This window comes from Ixodes scapularis, unplaced genomic scaffold (genome assembly GCF_016920785.2).
Source record: "Ixodes scapularis isolate PalLabHiFi unplaced genomic scaffold, ASM1692078v2 PGA_scaffold3__209_contigs__length_174095766, whole genome shotgun sequence".
Lineage (NCBI taxonomy): Eukaryota > Metazoa > Arthropoda > Arachnida > Ixodida > Ixodidae > Ixodes > Ixodes scapularis.
Window position 1 is genome coordinate 124,618,106 of NW_024609868.1, and position 26,447 is coordinate 124,644,552.

At 46.8% G+C, this 26,447-nt stretch overlaps 1 protein-coding gene across 1 annotated transcript in view; it reads left to right on the forward strand.

The window, feature by feature from the left end:
- Positions 1-26,447, forward strand: part of LOC8035163 (pyruvate dehydrogenase phosphatase regulatory subunit, mitochondrial) — a 108,828-nt gene that overhangs the window by 77,909 nt on the left and 4,472 nt on the right. Inside the window, exons 13-18 of the mRNA XM_029980335.3 lie at positions 1,954-2,090; positions 3,200-3,348; positions 6,645-6,852; positions 15,577-15,666; positions 16,622-16,801; positions 22,048-22,242. Coding sequence (XP_029836195.2) covers positions 1,954-2,090; positions 3,200-3,348; positions 6,645-6,852; positions 15,577-15,666; positions 16,622-16,801; positions 22,048-22,242 — 959 coding nt within the window. The remainder of the gene's footprint in view (positions 1-1,953; positions 2,091-3,199; positions 3,349-6,644; positions 6,853-15,576; positions 15,667-16,621; positions 16,802-22,047; positions 22,243-26,447) is intronic.

Sequence of the window (26,447 nt, forward strand, 5' to 3'; positions counted from 1 at the left end):
GGTGCAGACGACACTCGCGCCTGCCGCACGCTCGCCCGCCCCCATCCCGCCCGTCGTTGGGCCGAGGATCACGTGACCTCTCGTACCACGTGATGGCCATGTACTTGGCGGCCCAAGGCCAATGTTGCCGGACGGAGCCGAAGTTTCGGTTTCGATTTCCGCTCGTGTTTAAAATTAGATTTAAAAATATATATCCCATTTTTCGCAAAGCAAAAGACGCAGTGTCTTTTACTAGGGCTTTTTAATTCAAAATCACTCATTATCCCGAAATCTTCGGAATTGAGCGGAGTTGCCCTTTAAGCGAAAACGCCGTTCGAATTAAGCGGCTTATAAATACATTAAAAACATAGCGGGACAACCAAAATTTTCAGATCTGTTTGAATTAACCGGAAGTACGAAATATCCGAGTTTAAATTCTCGCGAGCCTACTGTAAAAGGTATGTGGTAAATCTTCATTATTTTACTTGCGCAATAAATTTGACAGCAATTTACTTTTTCATTATCTGAAAGCTAAATCCGCTTGCACGTTAGAATTGGGGGCGCAGTAGAATCATGCAAGCAGTTCCTTTAAATAAAGAGCTGGCAGAGTGAAACTACCAATACCAGCTTCATTAGCCTTATTTATAACATGTTTTAAAGGTAAGTCCAGATATAACGAACAACTGATAAAACGATCACTTTTCATGGAACTATTGCATTCGTTATCAGTGGGTTTGACTGTAGTTAAGCACGAAAAATCTAACATGCAAAACCAAGTCTGAGCCATGATGTGCCTGTGCAGCATTTGAACTGTTCTAGGAAATGCGACAGCGGCAAATTTAGTATGAGTGACGTTAGAAACAAGGCTAATTGGTACATTTAGATCTTTTTTTATCAAACTGTTATCTTTCGATAATCACTGTACCAATAATTTTTTAATCTGTTACTTTTCCCCTAGAGAATTTGTAATAATGTTCATTTGTGCCTTGTGGAACTGTGCATTTTGTTCGTTAAATGAGGATTGTCACAAGATTTGTAGCATACTAATCATGGTAAATAAAAAGATTGAGGTACACCTAAGCATTTCTTATGAGTTGTGCATGCGAAAGCATGCAAGCCGCTCGTCCGCTCCCTTTTTCGCCTGCTGCGTACTTTTCGTCGCGGGTCGGCGCGTGTGCTCCCCTGGTGACCTTGGACGCTCCACGCTGATGGACACGCAGCGCCATGGGGTGAGCGGTCGTGGAAACTAACGAGCACAGTGGCCAATGGGAGCCCTGTCGACGCGTGCCAGCCAATGGAACTGAAGGATCGGGGAAACTATCTGCCGTTTTGGCGCTTCAAACTGATGACGTCAGCTCGCTCCATGAGACAGTTAATGCTTTCGCATTAAAACAGACGGGACCATCGCAAGAAAATAAACAACCAGTAAATCAAAATATTTACAGCAGAATATGAGCAGCGTTTGATGGATTGTTCACGGTCCTTGGTTGGCGACTTTGCTATGCTGATGGTAGTTCTTCCGACCTGTCATCTGCGCTTGCTTGCTAAATGTGGGAGCGTTGTGGTAAAGCATTGGCATTTGGATCTTTAGGTTGCACTCTTCGAGGGCCTTATTCGCCGGACAGGGATATTCGCCTTGAGATCGAACCGTGTTGCCACCGTGCAGACGAAATCGGAAACATGCGAAAGCGGGGTATTCGTCATAGGGATATTCATTCATCATCATAGGGATACTCATTAAACAGAAATTTTTTGTAGTGGTCAAAAAAACACATTGAACACTTAGCAAATCAGCCGTAATTTTCGTTTTACTTTATTGAACATTCATTTTTTGTACGTAGTACGGGAATTCGTTACGAATGTGTTTGACTATAGTTTTACGATGGGCCCTTCTAGAAATAGTTGCTTTGTTTCTTCTTACGCTGCCTCGGAAGTGTTTGGCAGGGCAGTGACGATCGCTGTCGTCCGGTGCAGGTCCGGACGATGCCCCCCCCAAGGTGGAGGTGTACGGGAAGCCTCCCTGGTTCGACGCAGTCAAGTCGGAGTATGAGGCGTGCCGCGAAAGGGTGGCGCTCCTCGACTACTCTTCTTTCACGAAGCTCGAAGTTTGGGTGAGTGGAGCAACACGCCGATTCGTCGGTTGGGTCGCACGAAGGCGCATATCAGCATGGCGGGTTTCGTGTCCAGCGTTGGCAGCCGATTCATTAGTAGTCAAAATCTAGGAAAAGTTTCAATCGCTGTAGTTTTTATACCTGATAACAACATGTTCTAATCTGAAAAGTACCGTATTTACACGATTGTAAGTCAGCTCGATTGTAAGTCGACCTCCGCACAATGCACATCAGCAAAAAAAAAAAAAAATCTTTAGATGCGCATTTTACTGCGAACACGGGAGAACGGCAAAGTATCTGTTTCGAAAGCCGAGCCTGCAACACGCGATCGATGCCTTCTGGCGTGCTTTAACTGTGCATGCACGCGCGAGGTGTATGCAATGCCCAGGCGTTATCGAAACTAGGAAGTTCACGCTGGAGGCGAAACAACTGAAGCTGTTTCAATATTATGATATAAATATAAAGCAATATTATTTGTTTTTGCGAAAACTATTTGTGAGCCGAAAACAGGATTGCTATACAGTCGAGCCCGGATATTGTTAAAAATCCAAAGCGCAAACATCAAGAAAAGATGAGGGGACAGGGTGGAGTGCTTACTCTAACTGAGTGTTTAATGCATTCCTCGAGGAAGACATACACACAGTTACAATGTCACCTAATTCGCACCTCGCCGTAACCTCTGGTAGTACTACACTGTATGATGGTAACCGCATGACCGCAGGGCATCCCTTTGCAATCCATGGCCTTGTCGCATTCTAGCACGTGCGCAAACAATTGCCGGATCTTTGCCAAACTTTCCTTCAAGACTCTTAACTTCGGCAAATTCGGTCCATCACTAGTAATAGAAGTTCCGGTCAAAAGTGTCGGCCAACACTAGTGTCGCTGCCGTAGCTTCCGTGGACTCTCAAGCTACCGATTTACAGTGGAACAAGCATCAGCCCTAGTTACTGTGCCACCTCAAGGATCACAGAAGGCAACAACACGACAAAAGTGTGACGTCATCCGGCAGAGATTGAGCGACTCCGAACGAGAACGCGCTAAACACGCCAGCCGGAGATGCGTTCCGGGTACCATACCAGGGCTCAAACCGGGCTGTCTTCTGCTTCCAGTCGCCAGGCAGTGAGGTGGTGGACCTCCTGCAGCACCTTTGTTCCAACGATGTGGACATCCCCGTGGGCTCCATCGTCAACAGCGGCATGCAGAACGAGTGGGGCGGCTATGAGAACGACTGCAGCCTCATCCGACTCGAGAAGAACAGGTATGGACTGGATCCGGATTCGGTTTGAACGAGCGGGTTTTCGGTCGTGCGCAGATGAAAAGCACATGCCGTCGAGGTACAGTCACACAGAAACTAAATAGCTCCAAGTGAGTGGGTGTTCTCCCCTTTTCAATTAGACCACGCTGAGAGTATGTGGATGATAACAGCTGTTTCTTTGCGTTGATGGGCTCCCCCCTGTCTGCTTCACATGGGCGAGTCCTGACGTCAGCACTAGTACGAAGGAAAACTGCCAGGATAGCGCTCCTAAGAAAACAAACGCTCGCTCGCTTGGAGCTATTTATTTCCTGCGTGACTGTACCTCTAAAAGGTGTAGTAAGTTGCGAGTAAACAGTGAATTTTAAGGTTTTGAGCAAAATTTGTTTTTGATTTTTTTATACTTTTTTTTTGCAATATTTAAAGTACCATATATTTACTCGCACAATGAACACACTTTTTTCCCCCAAAAATTGGCACATACTTGGGGGGGGGGGTTCATTACGCCGGGTAAAATTTTTGCATTTACACCCTTCGTGCAAGTGTCATATTAGGTGCCAATATGGCACGGCAAGGTACGTGCCACATCTCCACTGATGGAGGCGCACCCGCAGCTGGTTGGGGGCGCGCCATAGTAACCATGCTTTATAAATTGCAAACCTTTTTAGGACACTTTCGGCATGTCTTTTGCCGAAGGAAAAGCGTCCTACGAAGCTCACTCAGCACGGAAAAAGACGCGATCGTTCTTAGGCTTAACCACTTTTATGATTTCACTGTCCGAAAGCGGACCATAGACGACGGCGTGTTTGTTGACATCAATGCATGCGATAGGCGAAGAATGTCCGAGGCTGGGCAATTCCTCGACCCAAGCTTCGTCAAGTGTGCACACCTCTCAGTTTCGTGGTTAATCACTTCCTCAACTTCGCACTTGCAGCCATTATGAGAGCAGCTTGGCTTGGCGGCAAACGAAAATTGGCTCGATGAGTTGGGTGCGATTCGAGACTCGCGGAGCCGAAGATTGGAGGCACGTGCATTCATTATGGGAGATGAAAAAAACAATGTCCAAATACTGGTACCCATTGGGGGGGGGAAAGGCGGTTTGCATTCATTATGCAAGTAAATATGGTACAGTTAGCTCAACCTAGTCGATAGACTACTTCCAAAAAATACCCGTAAGCAACGCTGTTTGCGTTGTGTTATACGGGATCTATTCGGCCGTGGAGAGAAATGGCATGGTTTCGGTTTCAATTGCCCCAGTGACGAAGTGGTGCACCTCGGCATTACACGAAAATGAAGTTGGCGCTCTCTCGCATTGCACCCATTCATCTTCGTGAGAGCCCCGATTGAAACACGGACCTCGAGCGCGGCCATAAGGACCCACCTAAGCTTAGCGAGAAGTATGAGTACGGCCAGTCGCGTCTCGTACCATTCCAGAGTCCTATGGCTACCACTCCAGAGTGCAGCATGATTGACCCTACTCATGAATCATTTAAGAAGTCTCGGACATTAAGACAATGGAACAGGATGATCGGCCCAGAATACTTCTTTATGTGTTTACCTGTGCACAAACTCTGGCATGTCGGGAGCCTAAGAAAACATGCCCCCACATTCTGCCCATATTGATGGGCAACAACTACAGCATTATAAATTTAAGGAAAGTCACATATTCGAAAATGCTAACACTTTATTTGGTCGGGACGGAATGACGTGAATTGAGGTTGGCAAATCGAAACTGAAACCGCGACCAATGGGCTCCCAAGATGCTTTGTGCGGCACTATGTCGCTAAGATAGCTTCGATTTTGCGAGAGGCCTAATAAATAAGCTTATTCATTCTCTTGAGTCTCATGCTCATGTGTATTCAGGCCGACCAAGGCGGCGAAGTGCAGCATATAGTTGCTTGTCACACTTCAGGCAGAGCACTGTCGTCTTCTGCTCGTCTCTTGAGATTGTTTGCTGGAAACACTGCCGAGGTGCCGTGTCTTGGTGACACCGATCGCATCTTCCGACTCCGCGACGCGACGCTTTCGTTCATCGCCGAGTAATCTCTCCCATTCTTTCTTACAATTATGATAGACACCACATTTTCGACCTACTGCGCTTGGAAATACTACTTTTTACGACAGGTCACTAACCCTAAAGCTTCATGGGTCTTCCCCTTGACTCGAGGGAGTCTTCCGAATAGAAGACTCCGCCGAGACACCTCGTACTCTGGTGTCACCGGCGTTAGTCCCATTGCTCCAGAACATTGATCCTAATGCACCCATTGCACGTCCTTGTTTTGCGAGGTTTTAGGTGTGGCAGTCGCGCTTATTCATTCCGTTTTATTCGTGTACAACTCCAAAACTTGCCGTTTTTATCTGCCCGAAAGGCTAAGCCGTTACAGTGAAAATTACTTACGGGTATATTTCTTTCACCTGCAATCGGGTTATTGTGATCCTTTGACATCCATGAGACTGCAGCTATAGTCCATTCACCACCGTGGCCAATGCTACAAGCACGAGAGCACAAGGTTGCGGGTTTAAAACACTCTTCTGCCGAAAGAGCACTCGCGCCAGAAAGGCACATCTCAGGGCCAGGAACACAGCTCGCACTTGCAGCCTTGGTCGCAGTCTCAGCGCAATGGTTAACACGGTATAGTTGTTAAAGAAAAAGTATGCCGCCTTATTTGCCAACATTGTCTGCACTGCCTCGAAGAAGCGAACTAGCCGTGACTAAAGTCACTGTATAGTTGATAGATTATCGCATTTGATAGCGTCCGCTGTTACTGTTCAATTATAGCTTTGATCGGCCATTTTGGCACCGAAACATATATGGTGGAAGGGGTTTTAGGGATGCCAACCCTCCCCTCCCAAGTGGACGCGCTGCAAATTACCACCGAAGTTAGGACGCCCCCAAGTCGGGCTGGGCTAACATAAATCACCGGTGAGACATTGTTGTTTAAAAACAATATTAATTGTGCTGCAAAACCTTGTAAACTAGAATTTTATGAAAACAATGCTCTCCCTTCATTTTTTACTGATCTCCAATAAAAGTTCCTACAAAAGGAGCTTTTTCCTTTTGTTTTTGCGCATTGTTTTTGTGCAAAAACATGCTTTCTAAGCACTCATGTTGACCGCAGTAAACATAAAAGATTGAGCCACCGTCTTGGCACCTTGAGCCTGGGAGTTCCGGTACTCTGGGAACATTCAGTGACCCTAGCCGCGACCTCGCCTTATACCGTCCCCGAGCACGCACCGCGCGCCCGCTTTCCGCGATCTGCGCACGTGGGATCGACACTTCATTGCGAGGAGGTGTGTGGCAGGTACCTGATCATTGCGCCCACCAAGCAGCAGATGCGGTGCCAGACGTGGATCCGGCGCCATGTGGCACCCGACAGCCCCATCGTGGTGGCGGACGTGACATCCATGTACACGGCCATCTGCATTATGGGCCAGTGGGCCCCCGACCTGATGGCCGAGCTCACAGACTGCCCGCTCGGCTCCAAGGACTTTCCACTCTTCACCTGGAAGGTGGGTGCCCGAAGTGCACGGAATGGGATGCGTCGCCAACCAGTGGAATTTTGGGCGTCCTGTGCAGCAAAAGGGGTCCCGAGATGGCAACATACAACATAGTGAAACAACGCATAAAGTTGGGCGAGTTGGTGTGACATCATGATAGGGGAACAGCGCGAAAATAAACGAGGGACAAGTAGAAGAGGTGTTGACAGACTAGCAACTGAAAGTTTATTTGTGCACAAAACACGAAATAAACAGGAAAACACACAAACAACCCGTCAAAACGGTTCCACGCAGACACTTATCTGCGATCGAACAAACTTTCCACAAGTCATGATAAAGTTCACATCGTCACTCTTTAAAACTAAGGATGGCGCACTGATGCACGCTTCCTCTCCTTTCACAGATATAAAAAAAGCTTCATCAATTTCCCTCACGGCTTTGTTCCTGTGTCGGGCTAAAATTGTGACATCATGGAAACATTGCGTCAGTGCGCTGTCCTTAGCTTTAAACAGTGACGAGGTGAACTTTATCATGATTTGTGGCAAGTTCGTTTGATCGCAGATAAGCATGTGCGTGGAACCGTTTTGAAGGGTTGTTTGTATGTTTTTTCCTGTTTATTTCGTGTTTTGTGCACAAATAAACTTTCAGTTTCTAGTCAGCGCGGTGTCTGTCGTTACCTCTTTTACTTGTCCCTCGTTTATTTTCGCGCCGTTTTTCATAACCCAGTTGTGGGATGGTCACGGATGGTGGTGACCGAAGGGTTCAGCGGCGGTCTCTATTCGGAAGACGCTAAGCCTACTCCCACACTCCGCAACTTTCTCTCGAGAACACCGCTACGGGCGGGTCCGAACGTCAGCCGCACAACTGATCGCTTCTCTAAAAAGGAGGAGCACGTATCACAGTAGGACTGGGTCCAACGGTGTTTATTGGAACACCAAAAGACACACTGTCCCCAAAACCCCCGCGCCGACAAGGTCAGATTAAAGGCTCACCCTGTCGACACCGTCCCGAGAGTGCAGTCCAGAGCGGGCAAAGGAAGTCCTTCGCGACACGTCCGATCTCTATCGCATCCGCGGGAGGAGTCCCCCACATTCCCGGTGTTGGGAAAGCGCGTCGACCTCCTCCCCCCGCGGGTGTCGTCCTCACCCAAAACAACGAGGTTCCCGGATGAGCGGGGGGACGGAAAAAGGTCCCCCCGGGAGAGAGTGAGGAGGAGAGCCCCCCCGAGCCAGGCGGCTTTCCTACGCTTCACGAACAGGTTGGAACTCACGGCACCCTGGCCGCGCGTCCCAAACCACGGCCGTTATACCGGCTATTGGGGAAGGGCGACCAACGGTCCCCACACAGTGAAAGCAGGAGCATGAGACTACTGAATGTCTCGATCCTGGCTATTGGGCATAGAAATACTGGAAAAATTATGCGGACTTGACCATGCTTATGATAGACCTAAAAGCGCACAATATGTCCCACAAAATAAAAAAAATAAAAAATATTTAGTGGGCCTGCATTAATTCATGGTACGATCATAGCGACAGCAGCGACACGTCACGGTGAAGTCATTGGGCCTCGACATCACATTCACGCACCATGGGGAGCGTGATCAAAAGCGTTTGGAATGAAATATGCATCTAACCACTTGGTTCCGAGCGTTTTAGTAACTTTTTCGTTCCGCAGTGCATGAGTGCAAATCTCCCAGCACGAGCTCTTTGCATGACAGTGCTAGGATGGCATGTTTCGTTGGCTATTTCTCTGTACTTTTCCAGAGAACACATGCAGTGGGCATCGGGTACTACAAATTCTTAACGCTTTTGATTTTTTTTTTATTTTCCGGAGCACTTGAAAGCACTTCTCCCTGGCATGAGCTCTTGGCATTGACAGTGCTACAACAGCAGTTTATCAGCTATGGTTTCTTTTTAGGAGAGCGCGTGCAGTGGGCATTGGGTACTGTAAACACCCAGAATGTAGAGGGGGGTATTAACGCTGTGGCGTAGCTCAGTGCTAACGTCTCCACTTCACACACAGCAGATCCAGGTGCGATTCCCGCAAGCAGTGGCAGGCAATCTTTTAGAGCGCAGCTCTTAGGGGCCCGTTCCCGGCTTGAGCGGCGTCGGCGTAACGAAGGTCACGCGACCCCCCAAGGTCATCCCAAGGTCACGTGGCCCCCAAGGTCACGTGCCCCCCCCCCCCCCGAAGTCACGTGACCCCCCCTCCCCCCCCCCCCCCCGCCGAGGTCACGTGACCTCCCCGATGACGTCATCGTCACTGATGACGTCACCGGCATCCGCATCGTCATCGTCATCATCACTGATGACGTCATCAGTGACGTCACTGATGACCTCACCGGCATCCGCATCGTCATCGTCATCATCACTGATGACGTCATCAGTTACGTCACTGATGACGTCATCAGTTACGTCACTGATGACGTCACCGGCATCCGCATCGTCATCGTCATCATCACTGATGACGTCATCAGTGACGTCACTGATGACCTCACCGGCATCCGCATCGTCATCGTCATCATCACTGATGACGTCATCAGTTACGTCACTGATGACGTCATCAGTTACGTCACTGATGACGTCACCGGCATCCGCATCGTCATCATCACGGATTACGTCATCAGTGACGTCACTGATGACGTCACCGACATCCGCATCGTCATCGTCATCATCGCTGATGACGACGTCATTGGAGTCCGCATCGTCATCGTCACTGATGACCTCACCGGCATCCACATCGTCATCATCACTGATGACGCCATCAGTGACGTCACTGATGACGTCACCGGCATCCGCATCGTCATCGTCATCATCACGGATGACGTCATCAGTGACGTCACTGATGACATCATCAGTTACGTCACTGATGACGTCACCGGCATCCGCATCGTCATCGTCATCATCACTGATGACGTCATCAGTGACGTCACTGATGACCTCACCGGCATCCGCATCGTCGTCGTCATCATCACTGATGACGTCATCAGTTACGTCACTGATGATGTCATCAGTTACGTCACTGATGACGTCACCGGCATCCGCATCGTCATCGTCATCATCACGGATTACGTCATCAGTGACGTCACTGATGACGTCACCGACATCCGCATCGTCATCGTCATCATCGCTGATGACGACGTCATTGGAGTCCGCATCGTCATCGGCACTGATGACGTCATCAGTGACGTCACTGATGACCTCACTGGCATCCACATCGTCATCATCACTGATGACGCCATCAGTGACGTCACTGATGACGTCACCGGCATCCGCATCGTCATCGTCATCATCACGGATGACGTCATCAGTGACGTCACTGATGACATCATCGGGACCCCCTAGTACCCTTCTCTCCTCCTCCTCAAGAGCTGCGCTCTAATTCGGTGTTACGGGGAGTTGTAAACGGTTTTCACTTTTTTTAAGGATTTTGCAACATCAACGACGGGCGCCCTAAATCGCCAATTACAACATCAACAACGAATGTCATTTACAGTAGTGGCAAGAGCCCATAACAGCTATCGCTGTAAAAACACGCTTCATGTGTGGTTTCTGCTAGAGTTTTCAGTCTTTTTGTTATATATATATTTTACTTATATACTTCTTTATTTGTTTTAATTTTTTTAGTTTTGTTTGTCTTCTCTTTGTTATTCTCAACTTTTATCTTTTGTTTTATTTTTCTCTATTTCATTGTTTTTTTGTTATTTATATTTATTATTTCATTTAGTTTCAGTATTTTATTATTTTTATTTAAAATGTGTTGTTTGTGCCTTTGCATTTAGGTAAAGTCACTTACCCTTCCAGAGCAGTTGTGCTCGCAGCTCAGTGTTTATGGTATCCAAATGTACTGACCCAGGTTTGATACCTGCTGAGGTGTTTCTATCCGATGTTGATTTGATCTGGGCTTTTGTAACCTTTATACAGTGTAGACCGCATAAAACGTATGTCGCGGGAGTCGTGAAAATCTGCACTATAAGCGGTACCGCGTTATAACCAAAACATCAATTTTTCAGGCCAAAATACATGCCATGAGACAACTTACCTTTGTAAAATAATTAATTTTATGTTAGATGAAAAATAAAGCTTAGTTTGAAGAAAGTCTTTATTTCACCAGACTAGTACACTTCTCTCTCAAGTGTGTCACGCATTTCGAAAGAAATGAGCGACTTTTGCCTGGCGCAGCCTTTTAACGGCGTCGCGGGTTGCGGACAGACGTTGCGAGCGTTCAGGATTGCTAGCCCTAATCACTTTTCTCCGGTGATGAAAACGCGTGAAAATTCGCATCCTTTATATGGTACGCGCCAGTAATACCTTCAACTTGAGCACAGGCATGAAATGCTCCAAATAAGAAATCCGGGCGATGCTCGAAAACACAAATGCTTAGAAAGCACCACTGTAGTCGAAGTAAACAAACACGACGACACGGGCGTTTCTGCTGTCTTGAGAGCGCCGCCACGACATCGCCGCATGAGTAGGTGGATCTTCCTTTCTAGTACGTGCTGGGTTATCATAGCGACACACGACGAAAATTCACAGTCAAGGATAGCGCTTTTACGCGGAAAGATGAGCTTCCACAACGCTGCCTACGTCGACGATCACAACCGACGCCATATTTGCGGATAGAAGAAGCCGGCCTGCGACCGGCATGCAACGCGCACAAACACTTCTCCTCGACCTGCGATTGGTTTGTCGTTGCGGTTGTTTCCAACCTTCCCAACGCAGCGGAGGGACGCACGCACGTGAACGACACGTGCGTCCCTCCGTCGCTGTGGCAACTGAAGCCTCTTTCTTCGCTTCTCCCCGCTTCCCCGAGCAACCTCCTTGCCCCGCGAGTGCCGCTTGCGGCTAGTGCCGTCATCTAGTGTCGCACAGGGAAGCGTGCTCGCTGCGCTGGTCGGTCGGCGCGGTCGGTGGGCTGTTCCAGAAACCGCGCTATAACCGGTATTTCCCTTCGCGCCTCTGCATTTTAAGCGGTATGTAATTACATGGAGTTCTATGGGAGGCGAACCGGTGGTTTAAAAAAGCCGCGTTATACCCGGTCCTGCACTATAAGCGGTTACGTTGTAAGTGGTCTATACTGTATAGGGTGTTTCCGAAAGTGCGGGGTAAAATCGCTCCTGAGAAAACTATGCCTCACACAGAAAAGAGGTTGATGGTGTAGTGGCCTGTACCAAAGGGCCTATTAAGAAAAATGATAAGCCTTCGCCATAATTTGGTAATTAATTACTTTTTAGTAATTAAAATTTAAAACGACTCACTTGATGTGAATCGTTAAATCTACTAAATCCACTCGTATTACAATAATATAAGGCACGTGCAGTATTTTACGCCATTCCAAGAAATTGCTCAATGTGGACGCGTTTTTAGGTTTCGTTTTCTTATTGGACCGCATCTTCGTGCCAGCAACCTTGCCCGCCCCTCCCCTCCATAGCCAAAACGTGCATTGTGCATGCGCTGCCATGCATCACACTTAAAGGGGTACTCCGCCGATTTTTGAGATACCTCAACTAACTATATTTTCTGACTCCCCGGCCTTTGCCCTTTCTGGTATGCTATTTAGTATCGTGAAATTCATAATAGTTATTGCGGAATCGGCAAATGAAAATGATGCAAAAACAAACATTCAAATATACCCGCCCTTTTCAGGGCCGTGACGTCACTGGAAGTTTAGCTTGCCAGTCGGGAGAGCAGTCTAAAAATAGAATATGATAATCATTTGTTCCGTGCTGGAGCGCGGGGACTGGAGCGAGCTTCCAAAGCATTCATTTGACACCATGAAACTGCTTCGAATCAGTTGGGAACAAATTCTACAGTCCAAAGAGTGAACCCCTGCACTTCCAATGACGTCACTTTTTCATTGTTGCCAGTAGAGACTTTCAGTTTGAAAAACACGGTGAGGACTAAAATTGTAAATTCAATAACTTCGTGAAAAAAAATTTTTTTGACCTAATATTTGGGATACTATTTTGGCGATGTTGTTTGGCGAGTTTAGCAAAATTTCAAGCAAATCGGGGACCATGAAGAAATCGGCGGAGTACCCCTTTAAGGGTGCATCTTTACACTGGCACCGACGCCAAAAAGGCAAACCTAAAATGGCAGTGCGGAGGCTTTCTAATCTAGCCTCTTCTCCTGGGTGTCTCAAGTAGTGGCCAGGCTCTTTCAATCGACCGCAAAAATCGGTTTCTTAACTGTTGCACTACGATTTTGTGCAGCATTGCCCACAGATGGTGCATTTTTTCTATGAAATTTGCAAAGAGCGAACTTACCTGAGGAGAACGTAAAGAAAGTAAGAAGGCTTAACTCCTAAGGAAATGCAGCGAAGTCACCGGTCTTCAAACAATAGGGCACCATATTGATTGAAGGCCGGTGGCTTCGCTGGGTTTCCATAGGAGTTAAGCCTTTTTCTTTTTTTACTTTTCCTTCAGGTAAGTTTGCTTTTTGCAAATTTTATAGAAAAGTTTTGCACCACCTGTGGACAACGCTGCACGAAATCGCAGTGCGATAGGTGTAAAAAATTATTTTGGCAGTCGATTTAAAGAGCCTGGCCACTATTTGAGACACCCGATAGGTGCGGGGCTTGGCGGTGCACATAAGTTGTGCGTTTTGGCCTTGGGGAGCGGGATTGCTAGTGCACAGATCCTCTCCGGTGAGAAACGAAAACCTTGAAACGCGTCCAAATTGAAAATTGTCTCGGAACACTGTAAAATGCTGCGCACGCCTTATAGCGTTGTAATGTTGGTGGATTTGGAAATTTTCGTTGATGTCCAGCAAGTTTATAATTAAAACCATGCCTTCCAAATGAATACAGATAAGTTTAATTACTAAAAAGTAGTTAATTACCTAATTATACCGAATGCTGATAATTTTCCTTAATGGGCACTTTGGCACAGACCACCGCGGCATCCACCTCTTTTCTGCACGATGCGTAGCTTTTGCAAAAGCTATTTGGCCCGCGTTTCCGGAAACATCCTGTATCCTGTATAACCTTAACTTGCGTGACCCTCGCAGCGCATTGGTCTTTCCCGACGCTCGTTGTTGACACTCGTCCACGGCGCTCACCCATGACGCTCGTTCATAACTATTTTCTCATAGAAGACGGCGCATAAAACACATTCTTCATTAAAAATCACAAGAGAATGCGAGTGTTGCCGTCGTTGCGGCATCCAAGCTTTCAATTGCCAAAGCTTCCGTGGACTCCCAGTTCAAAATTCTCATTAGGTTCCAATCAGAATTTTACCATGGTACCAGTTGGATTTTCAGGCAACCAATTGGTTGCTGCCAATAAAAATTATTTGGAATCCATTGGGGTTCCAACTGGAAAAATGATTACAATTGGTGTAAACCATTGGCCAGCTTGCTTCCAGTTGGAACCCACTACTACCAATTGGTTCCAATTAAAACCAGTTGGAATTCCAATTGGATATAACGGGAATTTTTAGCTGGGCTATCAGGCTACAGAGCCACCTGCGGCAGAACAGGCATCCGCCGCATCCATCACCGCTGCTGCAACACCTCCGGCATCACGGCCGACGACGACATGATAATCCTGTGAAGTCGTCGGGCAGAAATTGAGGGACCACTTTCGATGAAGCGGCAAACACACCATTTGAAACGCGTTTCAGGCACCAAGCAGGGAGCGATCGTTGCCCGAAAACCTGAGTTGAGGGAATATTCGACACTCCGAATAATTAGCAAATAATGTTGCCTATTCCATTCGATTCGCAGCACACTTTTACTGTTCGACGTTTTCTATCGTTCAGAATATTCGAAAAATACGAAATAGCATCTTCAGAATTCCTTGGTTTCGTGCGTCGCGCCTTGCAACTTCGCACCGGCGCCCTAGCATCGAGCTTCTCCGCTTCTTGTCGGCTCACGCGCGTTTCAAGCATCGCCGCTTTGTGCCGGTGTACTAGGAGAAACTGTCGACGCGTCGTTGCGTCTCGGTTCACTTTGTAGGCTTGAAAGCCTTGCTCGCTTTTGTAGGTCGGCCTTTTTCGATCACGACTATACTAGTTCAACCCCCGTTCTAATTGTTTTTTTGTTTAATACGCTCGTCGACAGCGCCTCGAAGTGTAGTTGTTCACTGAAGAAAATGTAAGTAGTACACAATATTTTAGAAGCACTATTTTTTAGGTTCGTCGGCCAAACGACGCTGAATGAATCCGGCCGGTGCTTAGTTACTCTACGTTCTTGCCATCCGGAGTAACGACATTTCAGCCATTCTGCTTGCTTAAAGTTATGGTTTCCATTTATTCGAAGCTTCATCTAAAAGACAGGATAAGCTCCAGAAATGTTACAACTGTCCGTGAAAGAGTAAATGGACATCTCCGAGCTTCCTAGCACCGTGTCTAAAGCCGAGGAAGTGGCATTTTCGAATCGCACCTATCGCCAAGTGCTCCCGCTTCTCCACCAGCCAACAAAATGGTGGCACCCACGAGACAATCGGGTAGTGCAGTGTTGATACTCTAAAGCGAAGGTTATTTTGCGGCTGTGGGTAGGGCCAGTTGTCAAGCTTAGGAAGAGGCGGGAGCGAAGCCAGGTCGGCCGGACTCTAGAAAGAAAGGAGGCATCAAGCAACCCGAGAATGTTCCGACGGCGGCGGTGAATAACTTCCTCGCTCCGTCACGTGGCCCTAGCGTAGCTCGGGACTTTGTAGCACTGCCATAGACAGTTCCAACGGGATGCAGCTCGAGAGCAATCTCGGAGGTGCGCAACTGAGCGGGCTGTTCTCCTTCAGGAGCTGGACATTGGCCTGGCCAGTGGCATCAAGGTCTGCCACATGACCCACACGGGCGACAGGGGATGGGTGCTCTACATCCCCAACGAGGTGCGTGACACGCATTTTCTTGTGTGGAGAGAGCACTGGACTCTCTCTCTTTCTCTCATATTTTTTTTTGCATGTCCTCGCATGAAGAGTACTTCCCTATCATATTTTCCAGTCTATAAGTCAGAGTGCTGTGTGAGTTGCTCCCCCCATGAATGGCCGTTTTCACAAAAAAGCTGTTATATAAGTCGCAGCTTTCTAAAAGTCGCATTGTTTGTACGGTTGGTGGAGTCACTATAATTGCAGAGCTATGGCTTCACCTATGTCGTCGAGCCATGGGTGGGTGCTCTGCAGTTCTTTGTCATAAATGTCTACACGGCCGACTTACCAATCCTTCAGAGGCCTCTTTCAAGGGCATTTCATGAGGGGGGGAAGGGGGGGGGGGGGCAACACAGTAAATTATACAATCCAACAAGAAAGAACAAAAATAGCACACACACTCGTGAGAAAACTGAAAGGGGGAAGGGACACAAAACATTACAGGTCTACATAAATTTAGCAAAATTCCGTAGAATTTGGTTCTTAAAAGATTGTCCAGCTCACAGAGAGTCATTCACATTCGTGCAGTGATGTTAAGGCCGGTTTACATATTTGCCTTTAAGTGTGGTCGACGAGAGAACACACCTCCACCGTTTGTCGGGTAGCCCCGGAACATTGACTTTTTACGAGTCATCCTTTCACCCTGCACAGTAAATAATTCTGACAATGTTATAAGGGACTATTTCTCATAGATGGGGCCTAGATTTAATCTCGCAACTACCGCGAAACCTTCAATCTAGTTATAGGCAGATCAGGAGGGTTCTAGGATTACCCAACGGATGGCGCCAGTCTGCTAGCATTATCTCGTCGTAAGCAGTTAAAAGCAAGCACAGTGCACTCAATCACACTCGGATGCGAATGTAGGAAGCAGCCTTTAGCAAGCACAAACGCCAAAGGTGGTCTCGCCATGTCCTCGCAGTATGCCCTGCACGTGTACGACCGCATCCTGCAAGTGGGGCTCAAGTACGAGATCCAGCATGCGGGCTACTTCGCCATGAAGACGCTGCGCATCGAGAAGTTCTTTGCCTTCTGGGGCAAGGACCTGGACTGCACCACCACACCCTTCGAGTGCGGACGGGCCTTCAGGGTCAAGTTTGATGTGAGTGCTACCCGGCATTGGAGGATGCAAACTGGCCTATAGTCTACTGCAGGGTAAGGAAAGCAGAATGAGCTCTTTCCACTTGAGCGCAGCGAATGTTGGAGAAAAGCTGAGTAGACTCGCCTCCTCTTCAGCATTTGCTCTGGTAAAGTGGAAGGAGCTTGTCCTGCTTTTTAGAGCGCAGCTCTTAGGGGCCCGTTCCCGGCTTGAGCGGCGTCGCCGTCGGCGTAACCAAGGTCATCCCAAGGTCACTTGACCCCCAAGGTCATCCCAAGGTCACGTGACCCCAAGGTCATGTGACTCCCCAAGGTCACGTGACCTCTCCCTTAGGGTCACGTGACCCCCAAGGTCACGCGACACCCAAAGTCACGTGGCTCCCCAAGTCACGTGACCCCCGATGACGTCATCAGTGACGTCACTGATGACGTCACCGGCATCCACATCGTCAGCGTCATCATCAATGATGACGTCATCAGTGACGTCACTGGCATCCGCATCGTCATCGTCATCATCACTGATGACGTCACCGGCATCCGCATCGTCATCATCACCATCTGCATCGTCATCATCGCTGATGACGTCATCAGTGACGTCACTGATGACGTCACCGGCATCCGCATCGTCGTCATCATCACTGATGACGTCATCAGTGACGTCACTGATGACGTCACCGGCATCCGCATCGTCATCGTCATCATCACTGATGACGTCACCGGCATCCGCATCGTCATCGTCATCATCACCATCCACATCGTCATCGTCATCATCGCTGATGACGTCATCAGTGACATCACTGATGACGTCACCGGCATCCGCATCGTCAGCGTCATCATCACAAATGACGTCATCAGTGACGTCACTGATGACGTCACCGGCATCCGCATCGTCATCATCACTGATGACGTCACCGGCATCCGCATCGTCATTGTCATCATCACTGATGATGTCATCAGTGACGTCACTGATGACGTCACCGGCATCCGCATCGTCATCGTCATCATCACCATCCGCATCGTCATCGTCATCATCGCTAATGACGTCATCAGTGACGTCACTGATGACGTCACCGGCATCCGCATCGTCATCGTCATCATCACTGATGACGTCACCGGCATCGTCATTGTCATCATCACTGATGACGTCATCAGTGACGTCACTGATGACGTCATCGGTATCCGCATCGTCATCGTTACTGATGACGTCATCGTCATCGTCACGTGACCCCCCTAGGTCACGTGACCCCCACCCAAGGTCACTTGACCCCCCCCCCCCCAGTACCCTTCCCTCCTCCTCCTCAAGAGCTGCGCTCTAATTCGGCGTTACAGGGAGTTGTAAACGGCTTTCACTTTTTTTTAACTTGCAACGAACTATAGGCCAGCTTGCTAAAAACTTGCAAAATACCATTCAGGGTGTGCAGCTACTAACAAGGGCAGCGGTTGCATTGTTGAAAGATGTGCTTTGGAACGTAATGCTTTAGAAGCTTTGCTGTTAGTAAAATAGTTGTAGGATATGTGTGAAAGGCGCCTAGCTCTGTCTCTAACTAAGTCTGTAGCCAGTATTCCTGGCCCTCTAGGCACTCCAAAGCCCTTGAATGTAGCCTATTAGTGCCGAGATGTTTCGGTGGTGCCCTCTTATGTTTCCTGCTCGTGACATCACAACCAGAATATGCCTCACCGTGACTTCATAAGTCGTCTATTGTTTGTTACTTATCATCAGTTGCGAAGTATAAATTCGATGGTATGCGTAAAAATAATGATAGAAGCTCGGAGTCGTCGCTTTCTTAAACCAACATCGTCACAGTTCAAACTCTCACAATGTGCCGATTTCCATCAATACAAGAAAATTGAATCCAAATAAAGGCATCACAGTGAGTGCTTGACCAATCACAGATTGAGACCATGGCAATGCTGCTAATAGGCATATGACAGTATTTCACACATATGCTTCGGCACTCCGAATTGTGATACCCGTCCGTGCAGAATCACACGCGAGGACATTCTGTTAACTCCTAATCCTAGGAGTAAGCTCCCCTAGGAGAGACAGAATATGCAAAAGATTTCGAGCTACAGTGAAACCCGTTTAGAACGAACCCACGTACAGCGAATTATTGTCGATATCGAACTCACGGAAAATTTAAATAAAACTGCATGGAAAAAAGTACTTTTATGACGAATGACATATTGGCTATATCAAACTTTTTTCCCCCTGGAAGATTTTTAAATGCGCGCAAACAATCGTTTTCTAGCCTGTCCCCCCCCTCTATAAAAAAAAAGGTAGGAAAGAAGGAAAATTTCGAAAACTCAAGCCGGGAACAAAATTGAGCGAATAGAAGCGATTCAGAAGGGAAGAAAGCTAAAAAAACACTGCACACACGCAACAGCGATTCAGGAAAGGAAATAAGCTAAACAAAAAAAAAAAATCTGCATGCACGAAAAAAAAAATTAAAAAATTAGCGTTTTGTTACAAGGTGGAAGCAAAGAGATAAAAAAGAAAGAGAAACTTTCGCCTTACAACGAACGCATCGGGGAAGTTCGTTGTAAATGGTTTTTGCTATATCGAACTACTTGCTATATCGAACTGATCGTAGCGTTTTCTGCTGTTCATTATAAACTGGTTTGACTGTACATTGGGTTTTTATTAGTAATACTTTGTTATAGCGAAATCGTTTTTTTTTAATTATTGCTTTTATCGAAGTTTAACGTGGTCCCGACCGAAATGCACGCATTTTTAACCGGATTATTCAAAGTCTACCCACGGCCAACCACTCTTATTACGAAGGTCGCGGTGCCGAAAGTATGCAAGCCTACGCGGGGATGCACGGAGACCCTTGCGTTCTCTCCCCCTTTTCCACCAAGGCAAACAAGAAAACAGAGTAAACGGGTGACAGAGGGCAGGGCACGCAGAGCTCTGCTTCCGATGCAGATGTGCCGTCGCGGGGACGCGGGCAGGGAGTTCCGACGCTACTCACGGCGCCCGCGGCCGACGCTGCCCGACTCCTGTCGGAGTCATGTCAAGGGAGCGATGGAGTTCGCAGGAGATCATCTGTTTGGGAGCCCCCGACGCACATGCCTGCGGCATACTACACGTGCACGTGCGTCGTATGGCAGATTGGGAGTGTTTACCAAAAGTTGCTTAGATCAGCGAGGTTGAGAAAAGTGGCCAGCCCAAGTCCGAAAGCGCCAAAGAATTCAACATTCCGACATCGGCTGTTTGACACTGTCCACCATTTTGCAGAACAAGCGAGGTATAAAACGGGTTTGAGAAGTTCCTTATGCATAGAGAAAGCGCACCCGCAACTCGAAGATGAAAGGTCGCCAGCTGCTTTGCGAACGTTGGATTTTTTCTCGCGAGCATGCTGCCGAGCCGGCGCAAGACTCCTAGGGCTACAACAATCTCTAGAGGAGTGTGTGAAAACATGTTGGAAAAGCCACTGAAAATAACTGATTCGTTCGCGCTTGTCGATGCGGTTGTTGCTCTTGCCACGGATGCTGCTATCGTAGACCTTGCGTGCTGCCAGGGTAAACACAAAGCGACGTCGGAGAGGCACCTCGGGAAACGCCGACGGCTGCAGAGACGTGAAACATCCTACGGCTGCTTTGAAACAAAGTGGAATGCAGCGATTGTGACTGTGTTCTAGCGATGCTTGGAGCAGCTCGAGAAGAACTGATGCCCAGATGAAATTATTATTATTTACTCGGTGAAGCTGCCGCGAGATGTTTATAACCAAGGTTTGTTGATTTCAATCAAATTTGCATTGGAAGTTTATATGAGCAGCAAAACCATCCTTGCCAAATTTCATTGTTCTATGTCAATCCTGAAACTTGTTACGATGTGGAAGTCAGTGTTTCCTTATAAAAACTATTGTTTTAATATAAAATAAAAATGTGTGATTTTTACGTGTAATATAATCGTAGGAATACCCATAGCACATACCCAGCTTGTTATTTTGCTATATTGCATTGTGTTTCGTAAGTATAACTCCATAAGAAAATTAAAAGTGTCTTTTCATGTGTGCGCTTTTTTACAAATGTAGGGTTTTAGCATAAAAGAATGTTAGTGTAAGAAAACTAACTAGCCAGGCGTGTTCCTCACATAATTATACCCCAGAAAACCATCTAAGAATAATTCTCCATTGTGTAATAGGAAAACGACAGTTTTCCCAAAGTGAAATTTATTCCAAAGAGTGGAACATAGAAAAATGCGTTCAAAGTGCTTCAACCTCTACCTTTTCTTTAGCATCGGTGGGTCGAAAATAATTTATAAAAAATTAACTATGCAGTGTAAACTAATGAAACTTTCTGAGAATGCTCTCTAGATGTTGGTGGATGTAAATATATATGGCATTTTTCAAAATCAACTTTTTTTTGCAGGAATTGTTTGGGGTAGTTTCCCCCCTTAAATATGCGGTCAGAGTGTACTGTAGTGTTCTCGTCCACCTTCTAGGCTGCTGGCACTGGTTTTTTGGCTCTATCGCTTTTATCCAATTACTGCTTATGTCTAATTTTTTTGCCGTCCCATCGAGTTCATCAATACCGAGGGATTACTGTACTTGGCTGTTTGTTGCAAATGTTTCAGGCTCACGTAATCGGCTGGAATGCTTACCTACCTCTCCTGCCCACGCAATAAAAATGGCCTGGAGTGACAAGGAATTGCGTCACACGAGCCGGCATGTCGTGCCGTCAGATGTCGCAATTCTGCCGGTTGGTCATAGAAATGCCGACAAAAAAGCCGAGCGGACGCTAGAGCCGTCATCATCGCCGCAGCGTCCCGACTAGCTTCTGCTTCGGTTTCCGTGGACCGTTTGACTGCAGAGCGACCTGCAGCAAACCGGGTGTCTGCCACGTCTTCCTCCGCTGCCATGACCCCGTGAGGGGTCATGGCAGCAATAGCAATGGCAATAGCAATAGCATAGCAATGGCAATGGCAATAGCAGTGACAATAGCATGACACACTAGTCGGAGACATGCTTCAGGCTTCATACCGTAGAATACCGTGCATCTGCCCATTCCACACTAAGCGCCCACCCTCGAAATTTGAAACACCTGAAAAAATATGCAAAGTACATATATATGTGAATTGATGACCTCACATGCGCCCATCCCCTAAGTTTTTGTGATTATCTTCAAATTTTGAGTGGGCGCTTGCTCGGTATTTTACGGTAGTTGGTCGCGAATGTGACGGCTGTGAGTGCAGCTTTATGAAGTAACAAGTGGTAGAACCCTGCGGGACCGCCGTTTTCTCTGCAGAAGGACTTTGTGGGCCGGGACGCCCTGTTGCGGCAGAAGGAGCAGGGGGTGCGTCGCCGCTACGTGCAGCTGCTGCTGCAGGACCACGACCCGGACTGCGACCCCTGGCCCTGGGGCAGGGAGCCGATCCTGTGGGAGGACCGCTGCGTCGGCTTCACTTCCTCCACCTGCTACGGGTTCACCCTCGGTGGCCAGGTCATTGCCCCGACGCTCCTTTTGTTCGCGGTGTTGACTCGTGGCTGAGCCTGTTTCCTAGTTTCTGGTCAAAGTTATTTTTTAAAAGATTTTTTTTTTCTTGATCTGCAAGCCACAAACAGCATATATTGCAAGTTCGACACTCAGGAAGTGCACATTTATACGGTTACACGTACTCCGAGTTTCTTATCCAGGCTGTGCGCAAACATGTTTTAAAGAGCTTTCTTTCTGTTTTTTCAGAGTTTGTTTTCTCATCACTACACAAAGTTTTGCCCACGGCATCTTTGGATCTAGAACTTGGACTTGAACACTTTTTTAGGGGTTTAATGTCTTATAAATCGGAGAGTTCAACAAGACTACTATTACTGGAAAACATTAACTACAAAATGTTCTAATTGCTAAAGACTTTAATGAGTCGTTTCTAATTATCAGCAAAAAAAATTTAGCTTGCAATATCATTTTTGAAAATGATGCTAAAATCATAGCGATAGTTTTTTTGCACTCTCTTTTGTTTGTAGAACATACTTTGTGCCACATTTTTTGATGGTGCATTGTATAAAGCTTGGACAGAAACATTTGTGATAAAGTTGAGGTTTTCTTGAAAACTAGAATTGATAGGGAAATAATGAGCTAATGCTTTTGCTTAGCATAAAATCTCGTAGCAGATGTGAAAGGTTTACTATACATTGCATCAGAAATGAGAGAAAAATCTTCAACACCAGTCTTCCCTTGAAGCAGTGTTAACATCAGGGTGTCATTTATTTGGAAAAAGAGGAATCGTCAGGGAAGCCGGTGGTCTAGTAAGGTCCGGGAATTGCCAGGGAATTTTGGCTTTAATCAGCATCAATCAGGAAAATTGAGCTCTTCTTTCTCTGAGCAACAGCAAAAAACGTGTGTGTTGTGTCACACGTTGCAGGCAACTCGGCCAGCGTGCCGATCGTTCTGTCCTTTAATGGACTGTTCCTGCATACTGCACCTTTGCCAAATGACTTCATGACACGAGAACTCATCTTTCAAGCTTTCCCGCTCGCCCCTAAATGACCTGTTTCTACAGACTGCCTGCAGTATGACAGTTGAGTTCGTTTCTGCTGCTCGGGCGAAACCATCTTGAAGCTAGAACTGGGGAAGGCATCAACTATACCAGTGTTTTCACATAAGATCTGCACTTCAGACACATCCTGTCCTTTTAGGGAATTTCGATAAAATAGTCCGAGAATCTGAAAATGTAATTTTGGTTAACACCTTGTTACATGGGGAAGGAATCCACGGAGGTTTGCGTGACGTCATCAGAAAGTGGAATCCCCTTCTCGGCTTCGTCATTCACACGGAAGAGATGCCAATAAGAGGTATATCAGCACTAGCAGTCTAATTTAATGGTTTCTGCACTTGTCACTAAAGCCTTCGACGACAAAATATTCTTAGAAGCAACCTGATCAGCCGCCGAACAGGAATTGCTTCTCTCGCACAAGCGATCCCTCCGCTGCAGAGGTGATTTCACCACACCGCATCTCAAAAGCGAGACATGATGCACACTTCGAGGACTAATCTTGGAGATTTTTACCCCGTGTGAATACCGCTGTTGCACTGGAATATCGGTATTTCGAGGCCAAGGCCTGTTGCTCTCCACTAGAGCCAACTACAACTTAGAGGGATTGTCTGGTCAAATTTTGTGTTCTAGAAAATGATTGAATATCATTGTTATTGCCTCGAAATGCATCGTCCATGCAATATCCGAATTTTATATGCCCCTCTGCATGAATAATTGAATTTTAAACTGCTCCAATCGCATCCTAGCGTAAACAGTGCTCTTGTTGGCAACATTGAAGCTCTGACGTCACATACTAATGCAAAGCAATAATTTTCGTCTCGTCGTTTGCCTGCGAGTGAATGCACCAGCGTGCTTCATTTCTGTTGTGCTTGACTTGTGTCGTGGATGGGTGGGATTTGTGCTGTGCGGTTGGGTGCCACAACCACTGCGCAGCACCTGTGATCCGCAAGAGGCGCAGCGACGACCAAAATGGATCGTCGCCGTGCGTAGGGAGCATTGGGTTCCCGTCAAGATCGAGATCACACTTATGCAGCAATCATTTCACAGAAGAGAGCTACGAGCTGAGCTCTAAGCGAATAGAAAACTCGTAAGCAAGGGTGATGCGACGCCAACAATCTTTAACGACGTCCTCCCACCCCTCGCCCTATTTGTATCAGTCGATTCAATTATGCAGCGAAATAACTGAAACCAAAAGCTAACATCTTGAAACGATGCCAAAACTTATATTTAGCACGCGTGCAGCCTGATTCTGTTTGACCCGTCTGTGAAAATGGAGCGTGGTTACGATTCACTACTCGTCCTAGTCAAGTCACGATCTAGAAATGTTGCATACATTTTGAACGATTCGCCGTTTGCCTTACCCGTGGGCGTCGCCTCCGTGGGCACGACCCGCAGCCGTATCACCGATCCAGTGGGTCCGGCAATATGTGGACCCAGACGCCACTTCAGAGGCCAAGTCTGCATGCTTCTCTTTGCCCAATCGGTGGCCGTCGCAGTTGTGTATGTGCGAAAAGTCATATGTTTGCTCAAAGCTAACTGCTGTGTTCGACTAATATCCTGCTGAAAGGTGCAACTTTTTTGCACGCGCTTGGTAAGTGCAATAACAGAAACATATTTCAGTATGGTACAGCCTAGGAGACTATATAATTTGAAACAAAATACAAGACATCCATCGACCAGCGCTTGTTATCCCAAAAATCCTTTGCTTTATGCCACGTCACGCAGACACTACGGATGTCAGCCATTGGCACTGGCGAGATTCAGGGTGCAGTTACAAACACGTGCTCACGACAGGTTTAATTAATATATGGACATCATATATCAAAATAAAAATTATGTTTGTCTATATGAAGGCTCCTTTGACGTAACAGCGCAAAAACTTTTAAGTACTTTCGGTTTTGACCCGACAATCCTATTAAAATACATATCAGATGCACAATTTTAGAGGAACTCATCTCTTCTCTCAGAAAACAAACCATGCAGCAAACTCATATTTTACTCGGATTAAGCTTCTCAAGTCTGCAAATTCTCAAATTGGTTAGGGTCGTTTTTAACATGAAACATTCTTTGGCTAGTTGCTCCGGATTTCGTGAAGCCGCATTTCGTGAAGCCAGATTTCATGAAGCCGTGGCCTGTCATGTCCCATAACGCAACACGTGCAGTGTTGCATTATGCAACATCGCAGACCAACACACCAATTCAGTTTTTTTGCTAAATTTAGCGGGGCAGTTGAATTGGTGTATAGATCTGGGACAGCCAATAACTAAACGCATGCTGTGTAGCATTATGGGATGTCACAGAACTACACACTAATTCAGTTTCCCCGCTAAATTTAGCGGGGAAATTGACGTCACATGGACATCAGGTCACGTGGTGCTAAAACATTTCACGTAATGCAACACGATTTTCCAGCAATTTGCCATACAATATTTCTTAATCTGTTTAAAAGTCCTTTGTAACCAAAATACAAGCTTCTTAAAAAAAAAAAAAAAAGATTGGTCCTACATATTTGAGCAGACAACAATGCACATAAGGGCTGGTTCATACATTTGCATGAGGTTGTGACCGACTTCATTATGACTGCAGTGCTTACGACAACATAATGCAATGGCACAGTTTGTCAGGTAGCCCAGCCCACTTCCAGTCTACATGAGCTTCAGTGGCGTACCAACTTGTTTTTGAGTGGGGGGGGGCAAACCCGACCCTCTTCCCCCCCCCCCCCCTTAATCGAAAATTCGGCTCAACTTTTGTCGAAGTTTTCTAAAGATGTGGCAATGATTCGGCAAAATTACAACGTTACCAGACTTAACATTGATATTTTGTTTTTTCTCACGAAAAAAATTTTGCTTCTTCTTCTTAAAATAAATACAACTTGTAGTGCCTATTGAAACAGTTATGATTAAATAAGGTGATATTCTATAAGATAATTGTATCGATGTCGCTTTTGTGTGTTTACTGGCAATTTTAGTGTTTGCTTGCAGAAAGTGGCGTGACAACGAGGTTGGGTAGTAGCCGGAGCAGTCACGAATCACACTACGAGAGTTTTGATTTTGAGGCTTCATCAGCGCACGCCTGCAAGTGTGTTTACATTGTTAAAATAAAGACAATCACTGCGTTCTTACTTTCTCTGGGAGTCACCGTCTCGTGCGCGAAAACG